Source organism: Haliotis asinina, chromosome 14 (assembly GCF_037392515.1).
Source record: "Haliotis asinina isolate JCU_RB_2024 chromosome 14, JCU_Hal_asi_v2, whole genome shotgun sequence".
NCBI classification, from domain to species: domain Eukaryota; kingdom Metazoa; phylum Mollusca; class Gastropoda; order Lepetellida; family Haliotidae; genus Haliotis; species Haliotis asinina.
In genome coordinates, this window is record NC_090293.1 from 46,122,339 (window position 1) to 46,139,220 (window position 16,882).

At 40.2% G+C, this 16,882-nt stretch overlaps 1 protein-coding gene across 1 annotated transcript; it reads left to right on the forward strand.

Moving 5' to 3' along the window:
• The first annotated feature begins 300 nt into the window (after window positions 1–300).
• LOC137261386 (uncharacterized) lies at window positions 301–15,833 on the forward strand. Its single transcript, XM_067799130.1, has 4 exons — window positions 301–409; window positions 5,124–6,041; window positions 7,089–8,239; window positions 9,368–15,833. Exons 2-4 carry the CDS (start codon window positions 5,148–5,150, stop codon window positions 10,965–10,967), a joined length of 3,645 nt encoding a protein of 1,214 aa, XP_067655231.1. The 5' UTR covers window positions 301–409; window positions 5,124–5,147; the 3' UTR covers window positions 10,968–15,833.
• The last annotated feature ends 1,049 nt before the right edge of the window (window positions 15,834–16,882 follow it).

Below are 16,882 nucleotides of genomic sequence, written 5' to 3' on the forward strand. Positions count from 1 at the left end.
TAATTTTACTTTTTCCAAAAACATAATTAATGTTCAACTTAACTTGAAAGTGAAATAATCATAAAACCTGAAACTGCTGAAACATAATTTGACACATTTATTTCAAACTGTAACAATGCTACTTACATAGACACATGTGATACTTATGACTTGAGCTGCTGTTATCATTACTAAACAGGGAAAGTCAGATTCCGTAGTTCGGCTAATTAATCAATGAACACTCAGCGACAAGCACCTGAGAAACTGGATGTGAAAAATAATGTATTCAGAAATCAGCCAATCAAATTGCTGCAACCCCCCAGTCAAGGTCACATTACTCAAGTCTGTTTTGGACAACGAAGCGATGCCTGTTAAAACTTCATCAAAATCGGCATTATAACATACTGGGCAAGATCAAGAATCAGGACCGGTAAAGCAGAATGTTGTTATTAATCACGAGACTATGCGATCTATTGTTTTAATCATGCGTAAAGTCAAATATGAAGGTTTAAATAACAGGGTCGAGCTCAGCTTGACTAAAAATGGCCGCCATGCCAGATAATTTGACTGTGCCTCGCGCAAACAGAAACGTGTAATGTCGACCTGGAAGAGATTTAAGGAATTGTGGCAACTGGAATTGGTGTAAAGCGATGGAGCGTGCCGCGTAGTCTGCAAATGAAAGCATGACAATGTCCGAAACCTTTTGAAAAGCAAGTTTTCAGTCGCGAAACTTAAGGGATCGTGACTTATCTGATACGAAGTATAGAATGGTTGTGAAGCTTTCGAAACAGCTGACCCAGATTGAGACGTTTTATTACCGGGACATCACAGCAAATTTTATGATGTTTCCAATCAACACATTTACAAGAAATGTACTTTCCAAATGTTAAATATCGGATTATTGTTTAGTGACGTTTGCATTGATACAATGTACTGAATTTTTTAACAGACAGATAAGGGACAGGTCTAAAAGATTTTCAAGAAAGTTCTCAAAGAAAAAAGTTAATGTTAATGTATTGAAATATTGAAATGTTTAATCAGAACATCACTTGCAGATGTAGTAAAGTAGACAATATTTCTGTATATTGAAATTGAAGGAAGTATCAATGAGATATATTAATTTAATATGTAATGTACAGATATGTAATAGAATAATTTGTTTCTAAATTAGGCTGTTTGTTATCATAATTACACAAGGTTTGCCGGAGATAAATAGGAATAAGACATGACAGTTTCATTAAGTTGTATAGATAATGTCATATCCAAATGTGAAAAATACATAACCTTTGAAACTGACCATTCAGAACACAGCCTACCAAATGATGAAAGTGGACATTCGCACATACCTTTTGAACTTTTTATCTTGAAAAGGTTCGTACCCAAATGATTCCAAATGCTACTTAGTGTACGCTCACTTCCAAGTGATGCACACTGCACACGTTACAACCATGACAATGGTGAGTAAGGAGTTGCTGAAAATAGTGATTTTGGCAATATTGAAGGATGTCAACTTGTGGAAATATTAGCTAATGGTAACCATGTCAACAGAAACCCCAAAGCGTGTATACTGCAGGTCAAATAACTGTGTTATATGCAGATTTTTCTTTGTGGAGAGATCTGTGTCAGTGACCTGAATATTTTGTAAGTCCCTCCAGTCCCTAGGTAGTAGCTGTAGTCTGATTGGTTAAGTCTTTTTAACCGTCTCGCTATTGATTGGATGGTCATAGTTTGCTCAAAGGTTACCTGATGCAACCTCAACTAGGGTTTGTTAGACTCAGTGGTGGTGTGTAATGAATAACACTTAGACTGTATTTGGATATCAAATAATCTGAATATTTCTTTGAAAATGCAATATATAATCCTTTGTCAATAACTTTACATTGTTCAACATGAGTGTTGGTTATATGGATGTTTAGTCAATGAATATATATAATTTTGATGGAAAACAACAATTCCTTTAAGTTGAAAAGGAGTCACAGTGAGAATGGAACCAGAGGAAATCTAGTCTTGCTTTATTCAGAGTTTATCTTTGAAGAAAGTGATGGATGGATGGGAAAATAATGGTTTCAAGCACTGTGAGATAGATTAGACTGTTAGTACTGTTTGGTGAAGTAAATGCAGTATATGACATTGTACAGTGTTCCCAGAAATTATTGAGAAAATCTTTGTTTTTTTCTAATGATACTAAGATTGGAAAAAGGGCTTTCACTATGCACTAAGCATACTAAATAAGGGAGACAACTCTTGAAGGCTTAGAAGGCAGCTCATTACGTCAAGAGTTATCTCCCTTGTCTGAGCAGACGGCTTCCTGTGTTGACATGGCAGAATTTACAGCAAGAGAGAAAAGAAAGCTCATTCTAGATGATTTTGAAAGGGGTGAGGCTGATGCTAAAGTGTTAGCTTGTAGACATGGTATTCCTCTGTCTACAGTATACAGAACTTTGAAGAATATTCAAACAGGAACTGGGATAGAGCACAAAGCAGGGGCAGGTCGGCCTAGGAAATTCAGTGTTGTGGATCGCCGAAGACTTGGGCAGATTGTGAGTAGGGGCAAATTGAAAAGTGTTGAGAACATCAGAAATTAAATGATTAGCAGAGGAAGTCCTCAGGTATGCAATGAAACAGTTAGGCAGGAATTACAGAGACTTAATTGGGTGAAAAAACGTGGAATTCCCTCGCCGTTGATGAAAGATGCACAAAAGGAAAAACGTTTAAACTGGTGTCGGGCTCATGACAATCAAGATAGGGATAATGTTTTCTTTTCTGATGAAAGTTCTGTTTGGCTTTTCCCTAATTGTGTGAAAATTTGGACCAAAGATACTGTCAAACCTATCTACCAGCGACCAAAACATAGCCCGAAGTTTCACATGTATGGTGGCATATCGGCTCGCGGAGTGACGCCATTGTGTGTTTTCACGGGAAACTTGACAAAAGAAAGATACGTTGACATTCTAAATGGTCACCTTCTTCCGACAGCACAAACATTGTATGAAGATGATTGAATTTTCCAGCATGATAATGACCCAAAACACACTTCGCGCTACACAAAACAGTGGTTGTCGGGCGAAAATGTTCAAGTTTTAGACTGGCCCAGTTACAGCCCAGGCCTAAACCCAATTGAGAATGTGTGGGGAGTCATGAAGGACAGAATAAACCAAAAGGGACTGAGAAATATTGAAGATATGAAGGCCGAGGTGGTCCAATATTGGGATACCCTGTCACATGATTACCTACAAACTTTGATGGGTAGTGTGCCTAGGCGTATTCAGGCATGCATTGCTGAGCGAGGAGGTCTAACAAAGTACTAAAACAAGACGGAGACTGTAAAAGGATAATGTTTTAACATGTTTATGTAAGTAAAACGCCAGAAGTTAATAAACGTAATGAGTTACATGACGCAAGATGATTCTCAATAATTTCTGGGAATACTATATATGGAACATGTCATGATAAACCTAGGGATTTACCCTGAGTCCTGTATTTGAGATTCCCTGGGACTCACACTCTTAATTTTCAGGGGTCGGGGACTACAAAATGGGTGTCCCAAACACTTAAATATTATTATTAATAGTATGTTATGATATTGTTGCAATTCAGTTACCGTTATTGTGCCGTGTATCATGATCATCACAGTAATTAAACTGCAAATGATATTATAATCTAGCTAGTGACAGAATCAGTGATAATTTATTGTTACTTGATCAACATTTTGAAAAAGAGTATTTGAACTTTTTCTGGGTCCTTGTGGACGCGCTCTTCTAATTCATTGTATCCATTGTCAATTTTTATGCGTGTTGGATGCAAGAATTTGCTTCCTGTAAATCTCCGTAAACATAACCAAATTCAGATCGCATCACAGTATGTGGGCCTACATGTCATTTTGTCTGTGAGATATATGTCTAATTTCCTACCTACAATATCGCCAATATTGTCACTTTGTGCCTGCATGTCAAATAAACACATTAACCACCAAACTAGCTACTAGTACTCCCTCAACAGATACACAACACAACACAAATTTCCCACACTGGAAAAATGTTCTCGCATTGAAGGAACATTGATTACAGCAGTTTGAAAACATACTCACAGTATTAGGATTTCAAATCATACGTATGACCTATTTTTAGCCAACAAACTGCTGTGACTGTTACGTGTTTGAATCCTATACACTTCTGAAGTTGTAGCCGAACAGAACACATGAAGTTATTCCAGTGTTTCCTGTGGAAGTGGATGTTACATACCTGGTCCTAGTCTGCCTCACAGTCTCACATTATTTTCCCTACTTCCAAGCTGTCTACCATATTATAGGGCTGCAAGAGTTGTCTCTGATATATGTATATTATGTACATGTTGGTATACTACACTCATCTCTTTTTTTCAAATTTCTTGTCTTCACAACTGTGCAATTTTGCGATTAGTTTTCAGTATGTCATGCTGAAAAACCATGAGCAGTGTCACAGTTAACACCAAATAGAAACATTGAGATTTTAAAGAGATTCTTGGTGGGTTTTGTTGTAACCATGGTAACCGACACAGAAACTATAACAAATTGTAAATGTGTGTTGGAAAACTCTGACTGAAATTTGCTTAGGGGCTTGACATTGGTGATTAGAACTGTTCTCAATCCTACACGTTGTTATGCATGATGTTGAGGTTAGTCCAAGCAAAGGAGGGAAATACTGGCAGAAGAAATAAAGTTGCCTTTTACTACTATTTTGCTGACTTATGCATGTTGACACACCAATCAAAGATGCAGTGTGGATAAGATGTAGCCTATGGTACACTGTTAACATAACATTATTGACATTAAAACTGTATCTTCTTGACTCGAGCCACTTACATTTTATAAAGCTGGCTTCTTCAGGAAAAAAAACAACAGGTTTCTGATTTGATTTAAAATGTGTTGCTGGACTGTACAATAAAATAAACTGTACTACCTGGTGGATAGCCTAGTGGTTAAAGCACTGGTCACACCAAAGACTATTCAATTCCCCACTTGTGAGGCCCATTTCTGGTGTCTCTGGTGTGATATTGCTGGAATATCGCGAAGAGTCAAGTGGTATAAAACTCACTTATTTGCAGCAGTAGTCACTCACTCACTCACCCTGTTTCTGTTAGTTTCCATGGGCTGTTTTATGTTGCAGATTGTCTGTACGATACTGGTAGGAATGGATGACTACCCAGGTGATGGTCAGGACCATGGGGTCAATGATGTGTCATCTGCTGACCTTCAGAGTACCATCCCTGACATTGGGATGACCCATCCCTCCCACCTGGTGGCTTGGTCTCAAGCCCATGCCACAGAAGACGGGCAGTATGGAGAGTTCGTTACCAACACAGGATCACAAGCAGTGTATGAAGCTCAGGTCACTGATATTGTCCAGCAAGCATACCTACAGTCTGCTCTTGTACAGACAGATCCTGGAACAGAGAAGTTTACATATTCCGTAGATTCCGGATTGGATAAGACCTGTGAAGATCCTGGAGGCTTTTCTCGATCTGTTGACACTGACAGAAGGAATTATGAACTGCTCAGAAGTAAAGGTTTGGAAATTGTACACACTGTTGTATTAGATGAGCAGACAGCTAAGTCTCTTCCTCAACAAACTCTTCATCAACATCAAGCAGAGTCTGTTTATAGACATCTTCCAAAAGGTATCAATGACAGCTTAACGCTTTTTGAAAGTAACGCCCAGTCAATGAGTCAAGACACTGTGAAAGATGTTGCACTGCCACCCAAACCAGAAATGACTGAATATGGCCGAGTGATTCTGAAGCAGCAGCAGACTCAGTACAGCTCCCACAATATGGCCAACACTGTCATGATGTCCCCACCCACCTGCATTGGGGAGCCTCAAATGGCAACTGTTGTCAATGTTCCTGCCAAGAAGGTAGCTGAGAAGGCAAAGACAGCACAGCGACCAGTGAGAATCAATCCTGCCGAGGAGGTGGAGCTGTATGACCAGGAGTGGGGTGATCAGACGCGGCTGTTGCTTTTCAACTTGATGACTGAACACAAACTGTGTGATGCTTCAATCTCTACTGGCAAGTTTACTATCAAGGTAAAACTTCAATATAATTATTCTCCAATAATATTTACATCCAATCATGATGACTCATATGCATGAAGATCCGGGTTAGAATTGATCTCCAGTAACCAATATGGTTGGATGTGGCATAGACCTAAACTCACCAAATTTATCTCCTGAATGTATAACAGTAATTAATGCAACTTTGTGAAATACACACACTCACACACACACACACACTCACTCACACTCACACTCACACACACACACACACACACACACACACACACACACACACACACACACTGAGCATTGAAAAAAGTAAACTGAGAACAAGCAAAGCAAGTCTAAGTTTGTTGAATATGATGGATGAAAAGTAGTCATTACTTTTTCTCATTGACAGACATGTGAATATTTTGCAGATCCATGAATTTTCAGAAGTTTGGTTTTATTTAGAACGTAGTACATTTTTGAGGTTGATGTAAATTTTCAGGGTTTGACATTCTTATGTCTGTTGTGAATATGATAAGATTTGAAAAATATGTGTTTTAAACCATGAACCTGACCTATGCAACATTACTATATTTTCTCTGAACTGAATCTCTGCAACACAGCACATCAGATAGCAGTTGTTAGTCCTATGTAGATCTTGGTTGCAGTTCATCAGCAACCTGCCTGTCATATGTGGAAACTGGTGAAATCAAGTGGTCAGGTGTGTCATCACATCCAAATTAAAGAGACAGATACTTAGATGTCAATCATTTGGTTGTCTGGTCCAGATACAAGTGTTTAGAGACTGTCACATATCTGACAGGGATTGGGAAAAGCAGGGGCCATGTGCCATTGTGCACATTAGAATTAAAAAAATGGCCCATTACAATTTGGAAGTTTACTATTGATACAAGGGCAGTGGCCCACTCTAATTTCAGAAAATGGCTAATAATCCTGAAAATGGCCCATTGCCCAAGTTCTCTTCTCCCAGTCCCTGATCTCAAGAGGGATGTAGAACAACAACAACAAAACAGGAATGACTGCAGTTGTAATGAAGACTTGACCGTAAACCATTATGCCTGTTTTCAGCTTCACAAGCTGGTGCTTGCCATGTCCAGTGAGCGGTTTGCCAGCCTCCTCTCGGAAGGCATTGACTCCAGATTTGCAAGCATTGTCGTCCCGGTGCACATCTCTGAATCTACCCTGAAAGTGTTTGTGACATTCCTGTATCTTGGCATAGTCAAAGTTAACCTAGGCTTAGTCAAGGAGATAAAAGTGTTGTCCAAAATATTTGAAATCCATAATCTGGAACATCTATGCTATGGTATCATGATTAAACACAACATGTCCACAAATGTTGGAAGCTGGCCAAAGCTGAAGGTGACCTTTGAAAATGCAAGTAAGAATCCTAAGAAAGATCAAAATGTTGGGACAGAAGAGAGTTACTTTAAGGCAATGTCTGAGATTGCTAAGTTGCCCTTGCAAAGAGCCAAAAAGGGACGTTCTAAGCGTGGTCAAAAGAAAAAAATTATAGGAACGGTCTCCAAAGCTGTAGGTCATAAATATGGCACCAGAGGAGCAAGTGCCCCGAAGGTTGTTGAGGATGTATGGGTAGATGATGATGATGATGATGATGATGATGATGATGCTACTGATGATGATGAGGAGGAGCAAAAGGTTGTTGGACCAGTTGTTAAGGCAGGACCGAAAGGCAGGTTTCAGGCAAGAAATGCTGCCAAGAAAGAGTCCATCAGAAAAGGCAAAGTTGGGCAGAAAGTTGAGAAATCCGTAAGTTTCAATGATGTGAAACCTAGTTATACTGCTACAAAGTGGAAACAACCTTTGGTTGCTTCAGACATATTGCTGGAGATGTCTGAGGCAGGTGATAACTTGGGTCTGGATATTGACTCGATGGACAGAGGAGCAGCAGAGGAGACTCCTGTCCTGACTCCTGTTCAGGGCAGGAAACAGAAATTACTTCAGTCTGTGGAGCTAGTCAACAAGGAAGTCAGTAACTGTGTGCCTGTTACTATGGAGACAAGTACGCGTGATTCGACAATAATCGTCACACCAAGTATGCCTGAAACACTTAGTAACAATGTCAGTGAAACAGCAGAAGGGACCCAAGTATGTGCCAATATGACAATGCCTCAGCCTATCCTTGATGAGGTTGCAGGAAAGCCGGAACAAGCATTAGATGCTTTGACAGGGATGAAGAAAGGCAAGAAAGGAAGGGCAAGGTGAGAACTGCATGTAACTCCGGTACAATCATTGCCTTTACTGAGGGACCAGTCATTTCTTAAGGAGTAGATGAAGGAGGTTTTCGATACACTAATGTACTGACAATTATGACCCTCTCCTTATGTTTGTCATATTTACACTGAGCCTCACTATGTAATTTTCTCCCACTGCAGCACAGAACAGGGCAGCATCTGTATGCATGTTCTTATTCTTCTTAACATGACATCTCATGATTGGAGTGACCTTGACCATATCTTCAAACTCGATATCACTTAAAAAGTTGTGTCTTCAGTTGTATCGTCATAATTGGGGGATTACTCACACACCAGTCATTTCAAGTGACCTTGACCTTATTTTCAAGGTCACATGACACTACTAAAAATATTAGCACAATAACTATATCACACAAAAGAATATTTCATATGTGACCAAAAACACAAAAGCTAATAAGAATGTTATTTTTCATTCTTCTTAAGCAGTAGGGGACATTGCCATGTTAATGGCAAACACTTGTTTTCCATTCTTTTCATGACTGGTCCCCCGAAAGCGCAAAATGTCACCAGATATCTGGCAAGTATGTAATTCTTTTTTATGACCTTTCCTTGGCGCCTGCTGTACTGTCTCAGTCCTCTGTCTGCCAAGTAATTGATTATGTAGGCCAAATGAATTAATTTTGTTTTGTGCCTTACCCAGTTTCCTGTGAGTAACTGACCATAGCAAAGCAGTGTTTGATCCAAAAGCAGCAATCTCAGCCACTGTTGCCCTTTGTAACATGATTGATTGAATTAGTGAGCCTTTTGTAATTATCACCTGGTGTAGTTATTCAACTTGTGGAACACATATTTCAGAAACAGGACAGTGAAGTATTCAGTTTGAGTACTGACGCATGGGTATATGCTCCACATATATCAACATTTAGTTTTAGCCAAGAGAAAACTTTATACAAAAAATTCATGCTTTGGATAAGGCGTAGTTAGCTTGGAGTCGTGGACTGACTAATATTTGATACGCCTTTCAACAAAGCTGCATGTATACATGTGTGATTGATGAAAGTGAGTAGATGACTGGTGATGACCTTGAAGGAGTGACATTGCTGATGATTGATAATTGCCTGTTTGTACTTACAGGAAATTACCTCTTCCCACCCAGGTAGCTGTTAGGCCGCCTCCAAAGAAGAGAGCAAAGATGGAGTTGAATCGCCTGACAAGGGAGAATGACGAGGATGATGATTACGATTTGCCAATGATCTTCCTGAGCCCAAGCCCAAGTCCAGCCAAAGAGCTGGAGAAGCCAGCAGCTCCAAGAATCACCAAGCCTCAGCCCAAGAAGAGGAAAAGATGGCCCAAAGCAGACATCACTAGCCAGCTTGCTAGTGAACTTGAGAGAATGGCAGAACACATAGAGGAAGGTGAACGGCAGTACAAGTGTGAGCTTTGTGGTAATGAGTTTGTGTTTCCAAAACGAAGTGTGACTCATCTTGTCAACACCCACGAAGTTACAGCTGACGAGGTGATTAAGAATGTTGTGATAAGGAGAAGAGAAGCAAGTCCTAAGGTTTGTGATATCTGTGGTTACAAGACTAAGGATCCCAACTTCTACTACATCCATTACCACAAGTATTTCCGACATGGTGTGCCACTGCCACAAGGATGGAAGCCGTTTACGTGTGATATCTGTGGCAAGGAGTGCTTCACCAAGTTTCAGTTGAAGGACCACAAGCTTATTCACCAAGAAGAGACTCCTTTTGTGTGTGAGGTTTGTGGGCAGGGATTCAAGAGCAGAACCTGTCTCAACAGCCATGTTTTCCATAGACACAGTGATGAAAGAAAGCATTCATGTTCTGAGTGTAAGAAAACGTTCAAGACAAAAACACAACGACTTGTTCATATGAGGACTCACACAGGAGAGAAACCGTTCAGCTGCCCTGATTGTCCATACAAGAGTACCACACGAGGAAATATGAGGCTGCATCTAAGTAACAAACATAAGTATGACCCAGAACGTATTAAGGTTCTTATGTCCCAATTGAAGACTCTTGAACCTGGATTTGATGCCCCTAAGATGTACCTTGAAACAGGCAACCTGGATCAGTCTGGTATGACACATTCAGCATCAGACACGTCTGGCATAGCAGACACCTCGCTAACTGTGCCAGACACTTCCTTGCCCACGGTTGATGTTCCACTGACTCTGACAGGTACTGCAGCTCTTGACAGAGCAGTCAATGTTATTGCAGCAGAGCAAGCCATGCATGCCATCCTGCTCCCTCTGTCTACAACAGACTCCACAACATCTCAGAGCATCACAACCTATACAGTAGAGTCCACCATCCCTCTCACTACCATTACCACTGAGACCCAAGTCCCTGACCAGCCTTCATCTTCCAGTCCTACACTCAGTCCCCAGAGACAGCATGCCATGGCCACCAGTGCCAATCATTTCTACATGCAGCATTCTCCCATCAGCCCTCCCCCTCCCTCCGACTCCCCCCACACTCCCTACCCAGTTGTCACCAGCTTGCAACAGGCAGTGTCTCCTCTGAACCTCCAGGCGGCTCAAGTAGTGACGACCTTGACCCCAGCATCTGTTCAAGTCACAAGTCCAGATGCCACCCAGACATACGAGACTGTGACTTCAGTTGGCAATAACCAGCAGCCATACGATGCAGCTATGATCCAGGCATATTATCAGCAACAGCAGCAGTTTTATCCCCATGGCTATAATTAGGTGATATAACACATATCAGCCTGGTCAAAGTGGAGAGTTGTCTCTTGTAAAATTGTAAAATGTTTTTGCACCTTGTATCACACGGTGATATTCTTCACCTTTTATGACTTATGGGCCACTTCTGGTTATGTCCATTTTCATTAACAAGGCTACCCAAGTTCAAAAATAATATTAGTGCTGCATATTTTGTAAGCCGTTGTTATAATATGGATGTTACTGTCATCATTAAACTGTGTGTTTGTGGAACGGCCCAGGGCTCCACTGAAGTATTTGTATCGAAGCATGTAAATCGCAATATATTGTGGTGTAACACAATGCATGTATGTTTTATAAAAATCAGTATTACATTGTAAGAAAATGAATTGTAAAATAACATCCTCACTAACTGTTAACAGGGTTTTGAGTATATTAATCTAATCTACATGTGTTTTTGTGGGGCTAGAATCTAAAGGAACCCAGGACCTTCTTAATTTTAAACATGAATGACAGCATGTGCATTTACCATCAAACATTAACTATTGGGGTTAATCTGTCAAATGGGGTTTGATTTGCAGTCATGGCTTCTATGTGTTGAGGAGTCTTCTCAAGGAATATGATCATCAATGCAAAATTAATGCCCTGCAAGAATCTATAACCATCCAACCCCCTTTAGACACCTACAGCAGTGCTCACTAAATGTTGTTTTGACACTGAAGCAGGTGCTCCCACCTAGTCATCTTTAGACATGTAGGCAACTGTGCTCCCCAAGTCTCCTTTAGACATCTAGGCAGCTATGCGCACCAAGTCTCCTTTAGACAGCTAGGCAGCTGTTCCCATCTAGTCGCCTTTAGATACCTAGGCAGCTGTTCCCACCTAGCTGCCTTTTATTTAGACCGCTAGGCAGTTGTGCTCACCAAGTCTCCTTTAGACACCTAAGCAGCTGTGCTCTCCTTTAGACACCTAGGCAGCAGTGGTCACTACTTTAGATGCCTAGGCAGCTGTGCCAAACCATTAGAAGCTTCCATAGATATTGTAGTGGAAGTATTCATCCTCAAATATGCAGAGAACGCATACACCCCCAAATTTTGTAAGTGGCTATTTTTATTTATATTCATATTTGTTACTTGTTCTGTTACCATGGTTATGTCAAGAAACAGTTGTTTTGTTACTGTTGTGATGTTTTCTACTGAATGCCAATGATTATGTCATCGTTTGGAATGTGTTTCTCACAGATAAATGGGACAATTCCTGGAAATGTTATAGAATGACAAGTCACTGAATACTGCCTTTCCATGATCCACCTATATCCTGCTGTAATGTTGAAATATGTTCAGTTTGAATCCCGGAAATGTGTGCATTTATACATTCCTTTTGTTGAGACGGTTAACAGATTTTTGAAAAAAATGCATATTGTTTGTGAAAGTAATTACAAAATTTGTACTAAGAAATTAAACAGTTATCATAAACCAATTCCTTGAGGCATGGGCTTAATCATGTCTTAATTCAACATTAATACCAACTTGAGAACTCATGTATTAGGGGCAAGAATGGGGTAATGTATTGCTCATTGCAGGTAGAAAATCACCACAGCCTTTAATCTGTTATCTCTTAGTGCATGTTTATAAACCTGTCAGTTTGCCATTTTGCTTTAGAATGTCCAAGTGGTGGAAAAAGTGGAGAGCTGTATAGAGTTGTCTCCCTTGCATAATTATGGTGTTATGTGACATTATGGTATTTGGGTTAAATCTGGATCAGTGAATTTGGTGGTCTAGTCAGATGATACTACCAAGAGAAATATATTCCCAAGTTTATGTCAGGTTGTTTAATAACTGATGTTGACTGCTTTTTAGTCCTATACATTCATATGTACCATTTTTCTATGTGCAGAAGAATGGAATCATGCTTCGGGTGAGACCCGTGAAATTGTATATATGTTATTTATGACCTTCTGACATAAACGGCATGTTATTTTCAGTACAGAATTCTTATATTAGGTATGCCAAATAAATTGTAACACTTACTAGTATTAATGTCTCATCAATTTGTTTTGTTAGTGGTTTTGATTACAGACCGTTATCATAGACATACATAATAATGATTCAAATGAAGTATTTTATCATGGGTATTTATGGGTATTTATAAATAATATGACTGATAAGCACAGTGACACTTGACTGGACCCTGTTAATCCCATCCTCTATTTTCCAGGGCTTATATCTTTTTTTTTCCTTTTGGTATACATACCATGGATCTATTTGCCACCATCGCGTTGTTTTGAGTCTGTTTTCAATGATGAATGAAAAACTATTTGGTAGTGAAATTCCTCTTTTTGTTCATGATTGAAGCTAGCTCTAATATCGCTTGTATGTAACAGCACTCAACTTGCAATGTTGCATGATGTATCTAAAACTTTTATACCACCTTACTGTGTAGATACTTAGCATCTCTGTCTCAGTGCTCATGAACACAAGGTTGGGGAACTGTGTGGTCATTCTGAAGCCATGTCAAAGGAACCTGTTCAGTTGTCCATGTTTGTACCATGCAGGCATTCTGGTTTCCCCTGCCCGTGATGTTTCAAGAATCCTGTTGATTGTATACAAAGGTTCCAAACCGGACTCATATATTTCTATTGCATTTTAAGGGACAAGTATTCATCGCAACTTTGCAATAAGATACTGGCATGTGAAATATAGAAACGTATTGATTGGTTGTCATGTGATGATTTCTCATTGCCTGATTATGAGTTTTAACTCTTTTAACTATATTATGGCTATGTTGGGTTTTTTTTGACACCAAGGTTTCTTACATGATACCCATATAGTGAATCAAACCCAGGCCACTTGCATGACAAGTAAACATGTTACCCTCAAGACTGTCACTATGCTGTAGCATCTTCTGGGTGGTGTGTACAAAACAATCCTAGTGCTAAGACTACCTTAAGTCTATATTAATGTATGGGAGCTACGGTCACCTTAGTGCTAAGACTATCTTAAGTCTGTATTAATGTATGGGAGTTACGATCACCTTAGTGCTAAGACTACCTTAAGTCTATATTAATGTATGGGAGTTACAGTCGGCACCCTGGATAATAAAACTGCTGAGGCTGAACACTTCATATCAGTGTTAGCACATTTGGTGCCACAATCAGTTTGTCAGTGGACATAAAATACATGTGTAATTATTTCTGAGTCATGTCCGTATGTGTATGGTTGATAAGCAATAATGACTTCATGCAATGTCATAATAACCTGTAAGGAGGATGTTGCCGGCCATTTTACTTTTCTTATCCTGGAATAAAATCTGACATAGATCTATACATTTGTGATAAAAACTTCTTTGAGAATTGAGAAGTTGATGTTTTGACCAGCAAGGAGAGTTCTATGGATGTATGTAGGAAGAGAATATATATATCTTGGCCTTGAGTATTGTACATCAGTTGTTTTGATAAAGGTTTTAGTAACTACACTGACATGTCTTTTATGAGAATAATAAGGAATTTGTATATCCATAGAGCCTTGTTTGTTGTTCATTTAAATATGTTTGTGTTTTTGCAAACCAGTCGTTTTGTGTTTTGGCAGTGATTTGGCCTTGGAGAGATTCTCATATACAGTGAGACTCTGGCACAATGGCAACACTGATGTCCATACATGATAGGAAGTGAGGTTGTGAGACGCTGATCTAGCACCCATTTGTTGTGGGATGCATGTATAGATGCTGACTCTTATTTAGTGAGACTTGCAATACTGTGGTGAGACTCATAACTGTGGCTAGACTGTTCCGTAGTGAGACTCGGATCAGTGATGAGACAGAGATCTTTAATGAGTGATTAATTGAGGTTAGTTTTACGCAGCACCCAGATATACTCCAGCTCTATGGCAGATCTTTAATGACACTCACATCTCACTATTTAGTGAAGTAAGCTGTACGAGTATTCCTCTGAACACATATCTGTCCATGTTGCTAAAACATGAAATACTAAATGAAGAAACAGAATTGAGAGACAAGAAAATCTCATATTTTATCAAGAAGTCATAGCAGTTAGTCCTGTTACGAAAGAATGTCTAAATACAAACAAACTTGTTTCTATAGTTACTCTGGAGACCATTAAAAGCTGGAAATGTCCTTGTATTACTTGTTTTTATACACTTAAGAAGCAGTCATTGTTACGCTTTTAAGACACGAACCCAATGTTGTTGTAAGAGGCGAGTAATGGGATCAGATATCCTGGCTTGCTGATTTGGTTGACTCAAGGATTGGTATGCCTATTGTATTGTTTGATGCTTTTGTTATTGATCACTGGATTGTCAGATCCAGATTGGATAATTTGCAGACTGCCACCATATAGCTGGAAATATAGCTGCATCATTAAAGAATAAACTTACCAACCAACCCAAAATAGATAAATGCTCATGCTATTGATCACTGGATTGCCTGGTGCAGATTATTTATAGACTGTCGCAATATAGCTGGAATATTGGTGAGTGTGGTGCTGTACAACCAGCAAAAATCTAATATGAGTGTCTGGAAAACATCTCTCTAGGTAATAAAACAAAGACATCTTTTACAATGTGTGTGAGATGACCAGAGTAAGCTCTGAAATCCCAAGGCGAGAGATTCATCACAGGTAGTATGTCATTCAGTCTTCCATTACCCATCTCCATGGCAACGCTCACAATCAAGGTGAGCTACATACTATGGTGTTAACTGTTGGACTGTTTGTAGAGTGCTGTTTTTCGTGTTAATTATTTCCAAGTATTCACAATAGTATATATGCATGTGAGACTTGACTGCCAAATGAATTTTACATAATGAGTTGGACAGTCTCCCATGTTTTAGCATGGAATGTTGCCGTTATGTGATTTACAAAATAAATTCACAACCTCTGTTCTGGGTCCTTTGTTCAGTGTCTTTGGCACAAGGTCAGGATGTCAGTGAGGTGTATAGTCGACCCCCAACTGACCATTTTGGTTTATAAGTAAACGAGTGGCCAAAAGAAACGATACCAAAATTCCACGTTCGACAGAGAGAGAATGCCGTTGGAATGGTGCAACTAGGAGCCTCTCTCGCCAACGTCGCCAGAAGGTTGGGTTGCGCGCGCATCACTGTCACCAGGTTAATGCAGCGATTACGTCAGACGGGCCAGACTTCAGACAGGCCCAGAAGCCAAAGACCACGAGTGACCACGTCCCATGAAGACCATTACATCCGGTTAGTACACCTTAGGAACCGCTCCATCACAGCGACGTACACGGCGGCTACAGCACTGGGTCACAGGATCGGTCGACAGACCCTGTACAGAAGACTCCGACAACATGTTATCCGGCCACGTCATCCCTACCGCGGACCGCTCCTGAAACTTTGACGTCGGACCAACAGACTGATGTGGACTAGTCGAGTTCGACGTTCGCAACAGCGGGACTGGCACGCGTTCTTTTCTCTGACGAGAGCAGATTCTGCATCAGGAACTACTGTCGGCAGCTTTTGTACCGAAGATTTGGTGAAAATTTGTCCACCAAGTCCAGGCGTTTGGAGGCGGCGACGTCAAAACGAAGCTTCTCGTAAATCGAGGAAACCTAAATGCACAACGTTATCGTGAAGACTTTGTGCAGCCAGTTGTGGTGCCAATTCTTCAACAACAGCTTAGTGGAATCATTTTTCAGCATGATAATGCAAGGCCACACACAGCAAGATTGACTCAGAACTTCCTTGCCAACGCCAACGCCAACGTTCAGGTTTCGCCGTGGCCCTCATGTCCATCGGATAAGAGCCCCATCGAGCACTTATGGGACATCCTGTGCCTCCGGTCAGCTTCCAGGAATTGGAACGATGCCTTCTCGAGGAATGGCAACGCATCACCCCGAACGTCATCAGATGTTTGACATCGTTAGTCGACATCGTCAGGCGTGTTCTTGCGTGTATTGATGCTCACAGTGGAC

Bases quoted from the DNA above. Each gene is read 5' to 3' on its own strand.
- LOC137261386 (XM_067799130.1), top strand. From the start codon at position 5,148: ATGGATGACTACCCAGGTGATGGTCAGGACCATGGGGTCAATGATGTG. The intron at 6,042-7,088 runs GTAAAACTTCAA...GCCTGTTTTCAG, and splicing joins CTGGCAAGTTTACTATCAAG to CTTCACAAGCTGGTGCTTGC. The intron at 8,240-9,367 runs GTGAGAACTGCA...TTGTACTTACAG, and splicing joins GGCAAGAAAGGAAGGGCAAG to GAAATTACCTCTTCCCACCC.